The sequence below is a fragment of the Bombyx mori genome, chromosome 10 (assembly GCF_030269925.1).
Source record: "Bombyx mori chromosome 10, ASM3026992v2".
In the NCBI taxonomy this organism is placed as follows: domain Eukaryota; kingdom Metazoa; phylum Arthropoda; class Insecta; order Lepidoptera; family Bombycidae; genus Bombyx; species Bombyx mori.
In genome coordinates, this window is record NC_085116.1 from 2,104,503 (window position 1) to 2,121,126 (window position 16,624).

Consider the following 16,624-nt stretch of genomic DNA (forward strand, 5'->3'; position numbering starts at 1 on the left):
ACCTGAAGATCTATTACCTTTCACATCTACTGTTTGTATCCGTCCTGATAAATAGGAAGTAATAAGTTCCAATGCACCATCCCTAATACCATAGTGATGTAGTTTCCTCACCAATGTTTCATGTTCAACACAGTCAAATGCTTTGGATAAGTCACAGAAAATTCCAAGACAATCATGTGATTCCTCCCAAGATTTAAAAATATTTTTGACTAGATAAGCACCTGCATCAGTTGTAGAGCGACCCCTGGTAAACCCGAATTGTTTATTATGAAGCAGGTTATTTGAATTAAAATGTTCTAAAAGTTGTGTCAAAATTATTTTTTCAAAGATTTTACTCAACGTAGGGAGTACTGAAATAGGTCTATAGTTAGAGGGGTCATCAGTACTACCAGATTTAAAAAGAGGAATCACTCTGTGGCTGTTACGACATTAATCGATTTGTGCACAATCTTTAAGATGTGTACAGATATTTTTGCTTTCAAAATAGGCAAGGAATAATGTTTGGAGGGCGGAAGTCCGGCGATTTCCTCCTGACAAAAAAAAAAAAAAAAAGGAATAATGTTGTAAATGATATTTAGAAAAGGCTGAGTTACAATGTTATTCCTTGGACCTGTCTATTTGTTCTCAGGTGAACAATCTCTGTCTGGCTTTGAGGGAGTATTCCGTATATATTCTACGGGGTTACGTATTATGTTCGAGAATCGAGCCTTTAGTCGCTCTAGCCTAATGGAAGACACCGCTTTTTTCCGTCAGTGGTAGATTTATATACGATCCACAGATTATGTGGTTATGTTCCCTCGTGGGAAATCAGCAATTCCGGGACACCATCGAAGCCGCTCCTTCAAATATTCCTTTGAAAAAATGACATTTCAGAACGAACACGATGATTCTATGCAAAAAAGCAAAACGAATTGCCGAATTAGTTGTTCTAAGCAAGTATCAGAAGAAATAACTTTTTCTCACAAAATGGAATATCTTTAAAACACTGTGCGTTTTTCAGTTCATTAAATGTCACAGTTTTAAGTGACATTGGTCGCGCTTGCGCCTCTCAACTCGAAGACAAGTGCTAACGATAGCATCCGCTTTAGCGAAACGTCAATGAAACACGTCTCTGGGAAAGGTGACTGAGAAAAGTATACGCGAAACAAAAAGTGTTTCGTAATTTAGGCCTGAACGTATTCATATCAAAATGGCGTCATGTCATAGCTAATGTCATATTTCAGTAGTGATAGTTTTATTTTTCCAACTGGCAAAAGTTTTAATACCATACAGCCTAAACCTTTTGTGTATTTTTTATGAAAAATGATAATATGAAGTAAAACGAAATGAAGTTGATTAATTTGAAGGATTAATTAATTGGCATGAAATGAGATGATATGGGATGAAATATAAACTCAGTTAAATGGTGGTTATTTACTGAGACTTTTTCAGTGGACTTTTAGGAAGATCCCGAGGAGCTACGCCCAGCGGCTTTGTTTCATTTCCCCACATATGCGTACTATCACAGATACTAAGCAGTTAATAAACCACCGTTATTACACAATCTGAAGAAACACTAAACAGACAAAATTCACACAACTTCGCTCCTCGCGTTCCGGCTAAAGAGTCTGTCATCCTTGAATTTTTAATACCTAGTGTCGTCACATCATTTTAACATAAAACTAATTAGGCGACCATAAAAAATATTACATTTATTTTTTGCCTTTAGGTTTCATATAAAGTGACATGGCTTGAATCTTTGACTGTACATTCCGTTGTATATTAATTTCGTTTGTTACTTATGTGTTAAACTTCAGAATTCCAGTCTTTTTTTTTTATTGCCCTTGTAGGCAGACGAGCATACGGCCCACCTGATGGTGAGTGGTTACCGTCGCCCATGCACTTCAGCAATGCCAGGGGCAGAGCCAAGCCGCTGCCTACAGCTAAAAGTCCGCTAGTCTACTAGCGTGTTTAAGAGAGACATTGTTCTGCCAAAAAAAAACCTCAATTTGACTGCACTCCTGAAGACATAAACATAACTATGTAAGTCCCAATCTCCTCATTAATTCGATTTTGCGCACACACGAATATAATGATGTGCCTATTATTAGATATTCTAATTCGCTTTAGTTGCATACTTTGTAATCGTTGACCAGTTGTCGCAACATTTTCAGGTCAACGAGTCCTGCCGGATGTTTTTGCGCAAGACAACTCGATAGACTTGCTTCTCAACAGATTTATAGGCGGTACAAGGTTGCTGCGCGGTCGGCGTCGCTTCCGCTCAACTCAGGGCTCCGGACTTATCAAAATTTAAATACGCGAGTAACCCATCGGTGAAATGCAATATTAAATGTTGCAATTAATTTTAGTCTACGTTCGACGTCTATATAACACGTCGTGTAATGGAAGCAGAGTATGCGCGTTTTTTTTTATTGCTTAGATGGGTGGACGAGCTCACAGCCCTCCTGATGTTAAGTTGTTACTGGAGCCCATAGACATCTACAACGCCGCCACCCACCTTGAGTTATAAGGTCGAAGGTCTCAAGTATAGTTACAACGGCTGCCCCACCCTTCAAACCGAAACGCATTACTGCTTCACGGCAGAAATAAGCATAGGTGGTGGTACCTACCCGTGCGGACTCACAAGAGGTCCTACCACCAGTAAATCTAAAAGTCTAAAACGTCTAAATTACATTGGAAGGCTTTAGGTTAACTTTATATCAATATTGTGCGATATTGAGTTTAATTGATTGTTACGCCTTTCACTACTTAATGAATCGTCATGTAAATTGGCATATGCATTTGTTGGCATAGAAAATTCTGTCTCTGTCAGGGCGCTAACTACTGCGCCATCACCCACAGACACAGCCCTCTGAGATTCTCGCTGGATCTATTCAGTGGGTCGCGATTCTGATCCGGTGGTAGATTCTGAAGCACCGCTTTTGCTAGGGCCAATGTTAGCAACACTCCCGGTTTGAGCCTCGTGAGCTCAGCTACACGTCAAGGAGAAGCTGAAATAGCCTCTCAAGGCTATCAACATAGGTAGGGAAAAAAAGCTGCACCATTGAGTTGGTTTAATTAAAAAAAAACAATTTTGATCAAGCATTTCTAACATAGTTCCGTCGGTGTGGTATTGCGATTAGATCTGTATTAGGCAAGTGTTAACCCACACGGAAGCGCAGGTGGGTCGGCGTCGGTGAGCGCAGAGGCGCGGGACACATCGCTTGCACAACTCCGCCACTCGGCACACGGCCGCATTCCACGAGGGACTGCCAAACGCGACGAACATCCGAAATTAATGTTATTTTTATTGTATTAGACTAGCTTTTGCCCGCGACTCCGTCCGCGTGGAATAGTTACTTTGGCATAACGCTAAATTTTACCCCCACTTCATTTACGTGGAAAGTGAAAATATTTAGGAATTATAAAATTTTGAGGAGCTATTTTGAAACATTCTTTATTGGTGCTCCACTTGTATTGACCTTACCGTGATGTTATATAGCCTATAGCCGTCTTCAATAAATGGGTTATCTAACACTGAAATAATTTTTCAAATCGGACCAGTATAGTTCTTGAGATTAGCGCGTTCAAACAAACAAACTCTTCAGCTTTATAAATTAATATTAGTATAGATCAGTGCTTCCCAATCTTTTTTCGTTACCCCTTAATGCAACTTCTCATTTATGAGTACCAGCCCGTGTTAAATCGATACCTACTCTTAAATATCTCTCGTGTCTCTTAAAGACTTTAATTAGGTGGTCGGTTTCTATTTAATTTATTTATTTATTCAATTCAATACAAAGTCAAGCTTACAGTTTGCACCAAAACGCGTAGCTCGTTAACACAAAAAACATTAAAATTATTAAGTACTATTATTATGCTAAAAATAGCACTATTATATTTTAGACAAAAGTATTCCCCAACTATCGGCAAACACACTCTTAAATTAGTTGTGACGTTTATGAACACACCCTTTTGTGATGCGTGATCCGGAACGCATTACATGTTGGTAGTGAGATAGTCTGTAACATTATTATAATTACCGCCAATAGGGCGAAGAAATAAAAAGAACCATAGCGCTGTAAACTGCTGCAAAAATAAAGCTGCTATTTCTTCGATAGTGGTGCTAATTAAAACTTAATCGGCAAAGACGACTTTCACGTGAAATAAAAAAAGGACTCTGTTCAGAACCACTCAAAGTTATAAATCATTTTAAATTACATATTGTAGACATAATACATTATAATAATGTTTATTTAAGTTAACTGTTTTAACTTTAATAGCGGACCATTACCAATATAATTTTCAGGTACCCCCAATGGGAATCCTCAGGTTGGGAAGCGCTCATAGACAACACAACTGGTGCGATGGCCGCTTCTCACCATGACGTCGTACTCTCAGTTATATTGTAATAATGAGGATCATTCCTAAATTGGCAGGATAGTGCTACCAACCCGCCCGGGGTCTGAATACGCCACATTACTATGAAATTTATGAATTTTGCCGATTCAATTTTTACTAAACGATGTGATGTTGTTTCTTCATCGCGAAAGTCACGGAACGCGTGATAAGTATTATTCCACTCAGAAAAATTGATAGCTATAAAATGATTTGAACACCGGTATAGTCAGACACGCGCTTGACACGAGTACAACGCACGGCTTAGCCAATTTAGCACCCGACGACTCCTATTTGATTTTACTTTCCAAGCAAATACGAACGGCTAATTACACAACTGAGTTTCAACAAAATTTATCACTAACAATCATTACGCAATCCAAACAATACGGTCAACAAACAAAATTGACAAATCACAAAAACAATGTTATCAAAGTTTCCGTACAAAAAAGTGCCACCTGCAAAACTGCGCCAATTATTTCCATTGGTCAACCGCACCGATCTAAATTGGTAGCGAACCGAATTCCTAACGATATTATCTCGTTCAATACTGATTGTATAACTACAATGATAACAGTTCACAAAACATTAATTGTTGAACAATTACGAGAATGATTGTAAGTTTGATAGTATCGTACGACTGCCTACACAAAGGGCAACTGACATACCAACTAGGCGGATAGTTGAATTTCGAGACAATGCCGTTCAAACATAAAATTATATTACATTATAGACATGGAGGCTTGGCTTACAAATATTTTTATTAAATTTGAGGTGCAAAGGAATTTACAATCAATCTTGTATTACTATTATAATAGTATTGCTCTCCGTGAGGAATATAATTGATGTTTTAAGGAGGATAGTCGGTTCTTTTAAGGATTCTAAGCACCGGTCACTGTTCTGACCTAGACACAATATTGTATTGATTTTCGTCGGATATTCTCAGTGGATCGCGATGTTGATCCGATGGTACATTCAGCAAAGCACTGCTCTTGTTAGGGCAAGTGTTTTTTTTATTGCTTAGGATGGTGGGCGAGCTCACGGCTCACGTGATGTGAAGTGGTTACTGGAGCCCATAGACATCTAAAACGTAAATACCGCCTTGAGATATGAGTTCTAAGGTCTCAATCTTTACAGTACAACGGCTGCCCCACCCTTCAAACGGAAACGCATTACTGCTTCACGGCAAATATAGGCAGAGTGGTACTTACCCGTGCTTTACTTTACGTACTTTATTACTGGTAGTAGGACGTCTTATGAGTCTATAAGACGTCCTACTACCAGTAATAAAGTTAAAATAATAGTGTTAGCCAGTCCTTTCGGCTTGAGCCCCGTGAGCTTATCTACCAAACCGTGCGTAGCTGAAATAGCCTATTAGGCTACCTATGATAGGGAGGGACATAAAAAAATATAGTTCTGATATCTTAGAATTTTAATACGCAATTCTTTTTGTAGGTAGCAGTGACCCGCTATTCGCTCCGGTCGTAAACAAACTTGTAAGGTGTCCGTTTAATCCAATATGACGCTTATGGCTTCATCGTCGACAAGCAAATAACATTATACAGTTTAGCTATTTGTTAACGGTCACGAATATTTATTTGAGTTCATCAATACAAAATGTCAGAGATAAATGTTAAAAGAGTATTTAATGAAACTTCGATCACCGCTAAACTTACTCAGTTGCATGTTTAAGCCAATGCAAAATGCCGATCAATTACATAAACGAGTTTCTAATATTGAATGTCAATTGCAAGTACCCCAAAATAATTTTTTTATGGTTGAAAGATTACTGGTTGCCCGAAAGCCTTTCCAGTTTCACCAGGACAGGTGGACGAGCAAAGGCTCAGCCAGGAGGGGTGGGATTTGCTAAAAGTCGCCCAAGCGCCTCCGAAGGAGACCTAACAACTCAAGAGCAATTGCTTCGCGGATGAATCTATTACCGGATCGGAATCGCGACCCGCTGAGAAGATCCGGCGAGAAACTCAGCGGGCTGATGCATGGGTTAGGTTTCACTTCGACCTCTTTGTCGAGTTCGACGAGTATGGTTACCGGGGTCCTTAAGCCTGCTCCTAGTGTTAGAGCTGAAGGCGTCTAATGCAAAGGTTATTGGATCTGATGGATCCGTAAGGACCTGACCCCAACCTAATATGATTCGCTAGCTTTATAATAGCAACATTTAGAAAAATATCTCAAGACACAGCAGAAGCAATTTAAAAAACAATTTGACATGCTTTCAAAACAATACAATCTGATAAAAGAGAAGAAATATTTCTCAATGTCATTCACAACGACCTCCGTCAATAATCATCGACTAACGAGCGATGACAAATGGCCGATGATCAGTAACAATAAAAATATATCGAGTGTAATAAGCGGCCAATTTGTTCGTCCGTTGCTCTTTATATGTATATAGTAATACGACATTGTACTTATATTGCCTGACAATTTGGAAGGTGACTTATGTTGTATTCATCAGAACGGGTTATATATTGAAGAACCAATTGAAACAAAATAACACGGTTCTGAGACAAGTATTTTTGCATGGCTTTTCAGCATTTTCCCTCTAAGAGTGACCTTAACAATTCACTGAAACGTGAGGTACGCTCAGTTGCTATTGTTAGCAAATAAGAATGCAGTCCTTAGTGTACATACGTGTTTTTGTGTGTACATAGTTTTTAAATATCCGGATATCTAAAACTTAATATAAAAATTCATATAATCTCGTACATTTTAATATCTAATTAAAGAATCAGACGACTTGCGTCCATGATGTGTGTACTACACATATATTCGCGATTTTCACAAGTAAATCGTAAATCCGTTTATTTTTGGATACACGCTTGTTGGTTTATCACGAGTGTAAGTTTGTACTGAATTTAATTATTATTCCAGACGCGGGACGTAGCGTCGTGAATTATTCAAGCTATATCTCTTAAGGTCTCTCTTAAATAATCGTTCTTTAGTCAATTTTAAGGCTCGAAGTGACAAAGTTTACTGGTGGTAGGACCTCTTGTGAGTCCGCGCGGGTAGGTACCACCGCCCTGCCTATTTCTGCCGTGAAGCAGTAATGCATTTCGGTTTGAAGGGTGGGGCAGCCGTTGTAACTATACTGAGAGAGTTGTAATTATATCTCAAGGTGGGTGGCGCATTTTACGTTGTAGATGTCCATGGGCTCCAGTAACCACTTAACACCTGGTGGGCTGTGAGCTCGTCCACCTATTTAAGCTATAAAAAATAAATAAAAAATAATAATTATAATATGTAGTCAACCAACCACCAATTTGCTTAATGCTGCTGTGAATTAGTCATGTGTTTTGGTTTGTGGGCAAGGACTTTCGTTATACCATAATTGACATAAATTGTCGAATAAGATGAAAAGTTCCACAGGCAATATAGCCCATAGCCAAATGCCAGTGAGTTTGTCACCGCATCGTCTCCGGGAGTCGTTATACCGATCCGGTGACAGATTCAGTGCAGCACTGGTCTTGCCAAGGCCAGGGTTAGGGTTAGGCTACCAGCAAATAGGTAGAAAAAAGTGATTTCGGCTTCAAGGCTTGAGCAGGGTTATTGACATGATAAGTTCGTTCAACCAAATATGTTATAAATAAGGCGCCAATATGTTGGCCAAACTAATTACTTTGTTATTTTATGCCTGAACTTAACAATTAACTCATGCAGTAACCAATAAGTTCCAATACAATTTTCACTAAAGGAATAAAGTTACAGAGTTGAACACTAAGCAACCAAAATAAACACAATAGGGTTTGAAGTTTTCACACCTTTTCCGGTTGAAAGGCCTCCTCTTCCAGCTGTGACTAAATAAAATAATGTCGATATAAACCGGCCAATAGATGCTTCATTAACACAAATAAATAAACAAATTAGGTATTAAGAAAATTAACTTATGCATTCTCTAAAGTAACAATCTGAATACTCTGTTAAACGTATCGAAACAATCGACAACTTATTCTAAATGAAGTATGTGCCGCCATTGTTAATTCATCTTGCAGTACATGTTAATAACAAACTTGCATTGAAGGTTTCTGCCCACACTCGATTTACCATAATAACGTTCCGCGTCTCTCATTAGCTCTCGTATTAATTTATGAATGGCTTTTGCATATGCACGGACCGGTATGGTTACTAAGTCTACCTTGCATACCTGGCTTAGGGTTCCCGTTAATTCTAGTCTATTAAGGAATTAAAGAGGTTTTTCAAGCTCAAAAGTCAACTTGCATTGGTCCAACGCAATTCAATTAGATGGCATTTTATTTTCCGAAACAATTAGGGTCTAAGTCAGATTTGGGGAAAAGGCAAAGGGAAAAGCAGATAACGATTTCCACTGCTAAGTTCTCAACTCTGCTTTGGCTATGTCTTAAACAAACAAACGTTTAAAATTGAGCGGCTCCAAACTAGGTTTCTTCTGTGTTATGAAAGACACTTACGAAACAAGAACAAGTCTACGTAGACTCCGAAAATCCAATTTCTACAACACAAAGAATAACTTTGACCTAGAACCGAACCTGGTATCCGAGATACAATTGTCTGGATCACAAACCAGCAACGAAGCTATCATAAGTCCGGTAATGATAACTTAATTACATTTTAATATATTGCAATTGAAGCCACAAGTGTACGCAATTAAAGTACCAATCATTAAGCAAGTGACGGATTTTTGGAGTGAAAATAGCTTCTGAAAACTGAAACTCTGTTAGCTGTACCGTTTCAATGCCAACTTGATGAGAGGGCAAGTCATCAAGAGATCGAGGTTCTAAGTTAAGGTGATTTAGCCTTTCGAACATAAAACTGAAGACTAGGCGGGCCGTGAGCTCATCCACCCATCTAAGCAATAAAAATGAAATAAAAAGGTATCCTAAAAGGTCTCTTTTGTATTGTATGTACCTTTGTCCAATCTTCAAACGGAGCATGTCTACTGTTAGAACCTGCCCAGTTCTTTGGTTTTTTTTATTGCTTAAATGGGTGGACGAGCTCACAGCCCTCCTGGTATTAAGTGGTTACTGGAGCCCATAGACATCTACAACGTAAATGCGCCACCCACCCTGAAATATAAGTTCTAAGGTCTCAAGTATAGTTACAACGGCTGCCCCACCCTTCAAAGCGAAACACATTACTGCTTCACGGCAGAAATAGGCAGGGCGGTGGTACCCACCCGCGCGGACTCACAAGAGGTCCTACCACCAGTAAGCCGTTTAAACCATTGATTTCACGAAAAGTGACTATTACCTTCGGTTTTATTGTTGTATAATATTTACGAGCTGGTGCATTTCGATCAACTAATTATTAAAGTAACTGTAAAAGTGACCGCACGCATCGCGACCGTCAGCAGCGTAGACCCCGTTACCGATCATCAGACGTTCAATTTAGTGGCCATCAATCTACGTTGATGAGAGACTGATGCAACGCAGCCGTTGAGAACGAGGAGAGTTTTTTTGCTGAACTAACAAGTACTAGACGCGACCCGCGGATTCGTCTACGTTGCGGAAATCGGACTTCAGTAACACAGAACAATTTAAAAAGAAACCACCAGAGATCTTGAATAAATTAAAACGATCACTCGATCCCCGATTTGGTAATAATAATGAAATTGCATAATGTAACCGTTTGGTAGAGATTGCGCGAAAAATTTTAATAATAAGAGCAGTAGCAGCAAAAGCACAGCAGCAGCAGTAGCAAAAAATGGCTTTACTGGATAAATGAGGTAAAAGAGTATGAGGTAAAATAAATTTTCTTTAGAAATTTAATCTAGTGAAAAATTTGTTGTTATGTAGAGTTTCGGTAGTAATATATTTAAAACGCATTTTGTTTTTAAAACAAAATTAGTTAAGAGGAATCATCCTAATATCCAAAATTGTGACTTTATGAATTTATAATAACAGGTTGAATTAATTTGGCTATTTTAAATAAACGTGTACATTTAGTCTTCTAATCACTGCAGAAATCTCTTAAACGTTTTCGAAATTATTTGAGAATAAAATAAATTTTTTCTCAGCCCCGGGAAAATGATTGTTCGCCGTTATTTTCACGGCTGAAGGTCTGCATTTTCGCATATTGTTAATTAATTTTATGCTTTCCTAATCCTCTTTTTCAACCCTCTCTCATGCCTAAGACTTAGCAGTAGTGAGAGAGTTTAGTTTGTCACGAAATTGTGTAATTAAATTGTGATATCAGTATAAATGTGGAAAAAGTTGTGCAATAACTTCAAAGTTTAAATACACATGTTTAAGGTTCGTTGCAGTGAAAGCTCTTCTTCTTACAGTATGCACTTGCAATGCGTCGAGTTTTTCTTTCCTCCTAAAAAGGCGGTATTAAAATTCACGTACGCAAGCTTTGAATTACATTGGCACTTATTATGAATATTTATAAGGATTCCTTCAAAGAAAAACTCCAAGATTTGATCATTTTACAGTCCTGGTGTTTTCTTATTGACGCGTGCGGACGCCTCTGGTTCTTGATACGCGTCGTCACACCATTTTGGTAATGTATGTTTTTATTACGGTATTAGTAAGCATTTCAGCATTCTTAAGATGCTTTTTTATGTCTAAATAAACATTAGAAATGACTTAGATTTATGGGATGAAATTATACAAGAGCATGATGATGAAATTATATATATTTAAAGGTATAAAAAAAAGGTTGTAAATTCAAGCGAATAGTTTGAAATAGCAAAAACTTATTAATTCTCTGTCTAGACTAATGAGTTTTTGTGTACCAAAAGAGAACCAGCAAAACCGCTCTACTCGCCTTGTCCTTTTCTAAAAACGTTGAATACGTTATCTATCTGACTTATAAAAGATATAGATAAGTTATAAGAGAAAAACTGTATGTGATAATATGCATTAATATGAATTGCGTTATTTTTTATGTATGTACATATGTATATACAATACTTATATTATGTATATTCTATATATATTTGTGTGGCCAAAATATTTCATTTTGGTATTATATAATATTTAACTTTTATATTGTTAACAATAAAACAAAGAGGCTAGAAAATGTCTTAGATGTTAAGTCCGTCACTACCCCTTGTGAATAAAATTGGATTTTCATTTAATATAAAAAAAATACACTGAACTAAGAACGTCCTATAATCTTTAGATCTTTAGGGTAGATGTTAGCAAACTCTTTCAGGCTGAGCCCCGTGGGTTCGCCAACAAATGAAGGTGAAGCCAAAATAGCCCCTCCAGGCTACGCGCAGGGAGGTAGGTAGGCAAAAGAAAAAAAAGAAGAAGTTCGTAGTCCTCATACATTTCGTGACGCGGTAATGGTCGGAAGTTCTATCGGTTTAACTCAGTATGATTTGTATATTGATATTGATTAAGCTTGATGTTTCTGTATAACTACCCAGTATAAAACAAAGTCGCTTTCTCTGTCCCTATATCTGACCCTATGTATGCTTAAATTTTTAAAACTACGTAACGGATTTTGATGCCGTTTTTTTAATAGATAGAGTGATTGAAGAGTAAGGTTTATATGTATAATAACATCCATTAAATAGTGGAGAAGTCAATAATAAATTACAGTTCCCGAAGCGAGGTGAGGGCGGATCGCTAGTAATATATAAGCAGTACTCACGTGTTCATCCAACGAGTACGTTAGCTCGCCATCGTCGTACAAAACGAACCATCTCCGCTGCCATCTCTGTAACAAAAGAATAACAATTAACGAAATCTTTCACTAACGTCTCGGCTTAAGAAGGTCGGATGTCGGTTTTCATGAAACCGCTTCTTTACAATTTGTATGTACTCGTGGTAGGACCTCTTGTGAGTCCGCGCGGATAGGTACCACCACCCTGCCTATTTCTGCCGTGAAGCAGTAATGCGTTTCGGTTTGAAGGGTGGGGCAGCCGCTGTAACTATACTAAGATCTTAGAACTTATATCTCAAGGTGGTGGCGCATTTACGTTGTAGATGTCTATGGGCTCCAGTAACCACTTAACACCAGGTGGGCTATGAGCTCGTAAATACATCAAAGCCAGAAAAAAAAAATTGTCTCTTTTATCATTTAAGAGGCACTACTATCCCTCTTTCAATATGTCAAAGTGTATTTTGACCTTTTTGGTATTAAGGGCCTTTTTTCTGACCGGGAATTATATAACTGCACAACTCTAACTCTAAATATTACTCTCGTATATAGTTTGAAATTGATCTGTTTGAAATAAATGGCATTAATTCGTGATTATCTTCATTTTAATACAACCAATTTAAAGGTTCAATGGTCGACCTTAGAATTCCTGAGCTTTGAGCTGGGCTCAACGGCGCACGCTGAATGTCAGTTTGTATCTAATAACATTATCTATGTAATTACTATACCCATGATTATACGGTCATACGGTCAATTGACCGGCTCACTGGTACAGTAGTTAGTGCCTCTGACTGTTGAGTCGAGGGTCGTGGATTCGATTCTAACTTTTTTTTTGTTGCTGAGATTGGTGGACGAGCTCACATCCCACCTGGTGTTAAGTGGTTACTGGAACCCATAGACATCTACAACGTAAATGCGCCACCCACCTTGAGATATTAGTTCTATGGTCTCAAGTATAGTTACAACGGCTGCCCTACCCTTCAAACCGAAACGTATTACTGCTTCACGGCAGAAACAGGCAGGGTGGTGATACCTACCCGCGCGGACTCACAAGAGGCCCTACCACTAGTAACAACATCGGGCGAACGTTCTTGTAATGAACAGGTTTGTTTGCTCCCTTTCGGAGTGTTTATTGTCTATATATGTATACATTTAAACGTATAAAAGTAAGTATATCAGTCTCTGGTTCCCTTAGTACAGAGAAATTTAGGACGGGACGAACGTGAGTGACTTGTTGCGAAAAAAAATACTACAAAGAACCCTGCCATTAAATATTTAAAGTACTATAAATCAGTTAATAGTTGTAGATATTGTTGCAAGTAAATAATTTGAAGTATATTCCCGGGTACTATACACTCATATATGCTCAGCTCGTGCAGCTATATACATATGAAGCAGTCAGCGTAAAAGGGGCCTTATATATTTTAATTTATTTAAAACATAATAAATTTTGATGCAAAACCGGCCTATCCCTAGTTTCACCCATAGATAACAGATGGTTTTGTAAACATTGTTTTTGCGCGTATTGTTTTTGCCTACGATACGAAACAGTGTAAAAGTAAATTCAAACATAATTATCTCCATACTAACTATTGTAAGCTTAGGGCCATTTCGCGCTGACGGCCTCATATATAGTTTGTGTAGAGCTGCAACATTTGCACGACATAACACGTAAAATTTCAGTAAAAGTCAAACTAGCATTTTACTAACAGAGTCGTCCCTACAAAACTGAATTAAACATAAAATACATCTCGATTCACTTAAGCTGTTCGACGGAACCAAAACTAGAAACTCGAATGTCTGGGGATGCTCTTGTAACTGGGACGAGCATTATCTAGGCTGCCCTTATAAGGCTGAATAAATTGTACTTAAAATTCTAAGGCGATGTCGAACATAGTTCATGAATCAGACATCGCTTATTATATGCAATTCATAAATGAGGCCATCAGCGCAAAAGTGGTCTAACCCACAGTTTTTTATATTCAAGCTTTTATATGACGTATATTGGAATTTATTTAAAATACTAGCTGACCCGGCAGACTTCGTAGTGCCTCAATCGATAAATAAAAGACACATCAAGGGGACACATCTAAGGAAAAACCAAATTGTTTGTTTTTATATAATTCCGAGCATTTTCATATTTATCTTTCTTTACCTTTAAAACCTTCTCTGGACTTCCACGAATAATTCAAGACTAAAATTAGCCAAATCGGTTCAGCCGTTCTCGAGTTTTAGCGAGACCAACGAACAGCAATTCATTTTTATATATATAGATAATAAATTTTGATGCAATTCCGGCCTATCCATAGTTTCACCCATAGATAACAGATAGCTTTGTAAACTTTATTTTGGCGCGTTTTTTTTTTGCCTATTCAAATTCATGAAAATTCAAACCTAATTACCTCCATACTTACTATGGTAAGTTTAGGCCACTTTTGCGCTGACGGCCTCGAATGTGCATTATAGTGTTTGAAAGTGGCCGCACCGCTGCCGGGTGAAGGTGGAATTTGTTCGGTCGCAGGGATCGCGGCTGTTATTTACCGACTTATCATTAGTACGTGAATAGTGGACGCCAATGGGAAACGGCAAAATGATTGAGAATTTTTCTATTAATTTGTTGTCACGAAGAATATTACCATAAAAACTTTTAATTTTCTGTTATAATCACTGATAAGGGCGGTATTGAAAGTTTTTAAGCTATTGCATAGCTTTTATCGTGGGGTTTGAGCGCGGCGACCGAATCGAGAAATTCCGTAACGAAAATGAAACCTAACCCCCATTCCGCCTACCATGTAGCTCGCGTTCAACACATTCATACGTTGCGCTTGTGTAGTGTTTGTGAATAAGCGCGCGGCGTGACGTCGTACTGCATGCGCATCATGATGTCTGCCCATCTCTCTCTCGCGCGGTCTAGCTTATGAGTGTGAAGGGGACAGTTAATGTTTTGCTTTTGTTAATGTTTATAAATATAGATTATAGACGACAGCAATGCCAGGAGCAAAGCCAAGCCGCTACTGACTAATACGTAAACGTTGGAATATCAACAATTTGATTTAAAGAAATGCGTTTTTTTTTTTTAATTCATTTTAGATTATTGAGAACAAGCGACAAAATTCCTTTAAGAAACATTATTAAGCTTTCTTAAAAGAATTTCGACAGAGCATATATTTAGTACAATTTCAAATCTTTTAGTGTGTAAATGTATCTTTTACGTCAATTCTAGTTGCACATAGGCAGTGCGTCCTAAAAGCCATACCTTAGTCTGTTTTATTGAACAAGAAAATATCTCAGCAATTATCCTCTTATCGACTAGGGACAATCGTAAACAATAGGCCAGGGAAAGTGGGTCGCGGGCTAATGGGACACCGGCCAGCCGATACACCTCCTGATAGGGTTCCGGTCGTACCCGGACCGGACGTAAGGTCATCGGCACAATTAGCTCTCTTTCCTAAGTTTTAGAGTTAATATTCTAGATTCCATTCCGATAAGTGTAGGTAAGTAAAACTATTAACACATTAACACCACCAAGGTAAACGCAGTTACATAAATATAATTATTTATTTTTTGTTTAAAAAGATATTGGCTCCAACGCCTTTTGCCATTGTCACAGTATACACAAAAATGACAGGTGCTTAGAGAAAAAATCTAAATACAAATAAATTTGATCAGTTCTTCAATATGCGATTTATTTTTTATTTTTTATTGCTTAGATGGGTGGACGAGCTCACAGCCCACCTGGTGTTAAGTGGTTACTGGAGCCCATAGACATCCACAACGTAAATGCGCGACCCACCTTGAGATATCAGTTCTAAGGTCTCAGTATAGTTACAACGGCTGTCCCGCCCTTCGAATCTGTGATTTTAAGAACAGCATTAAATATGATTGATCTAGAGCTTTGCGATAGAAAATATACCTACACATAAATAGCTTTGCAACCGTAAAGGCAGAACGTTGGTACCGCCCGGTGCAGATACGTCCTTCTACTTCTATTACGAGAAAATAAAGTTTAGGCAATGACGTTACATAATTAAGTGATCGTAAATTGTCAAAGTTATAGCTGAGTTAAACTAAAGACAAAGAAGTTTTTATTGGCCGATTAAATAATATTGATGTTATTTTTAAAAGATAGTTATTTAAAGTTTAATGACAAACGTATCCGAATTATAGCGTTGGCGGACAATACCCATTATTGTCTTCGATTTAAAGGATATTACTGCTTCTTTTGATAAGAAAATTTATAACATTCAGTTCCGATGTTTAAAATTGAGTAAAACATTTACAGTCGCATTAAAGTCAAGATAAACGTATCTAAAACTGTCGCCATTAATTTACGAGATGAAAAATTCTATGTTCAAATTTAAAGGGATTCGGCACGTGTGTCTTAGTATCGACCAATCGGGGCACGCGAGCGTTTCTTATCGGCCAATCACATCTAGCGTTTGATTTCGCGCCGCCGCACCGAACGATCGTAACGTACGATTATCGGATCGAATTTTCTTAATAGCACGTTTATAATCGGACGGGCCGACACGGTATTTCCGCCGGTAGCTTTTTGAGCTATTTTTTTGTGGTAACACTGTTCAATTAGTAGGAATGATTCGAGTTATTCCTGATCATTGTTAGTGGAGTATTTATTGCATAT

At 38.0% G+C, this 16,624-nt stretch overlaps 1 protein-coding gene across 4 annotated transcripts in view; it reads right to left on the minus strand.

Annotated features, from left to right (window-relative positions):
- LOC101735394 (protein outspread) overlaps positions 1 to 16,624 on the minus strand; it is a 318,072-nt gene that overhangs the window by 65,948 nt on the left and 235,500 nt on the right. For all 4 annotated transcript variants that reach the window (XM_038013576.2, XM_038013577.2, XM_038013579.2 and 1 more), the window contains exon 4: positions 11,974 to 12,039. In XM_038013576.2, coding sequence (XP_037869504.1) covers positions 11,974 to 12,039 — 66 coding nt within the window. The remainder of the gene's footprint in view (positions 1 to 11,973; positions 12,040 to 16,624) is intronic.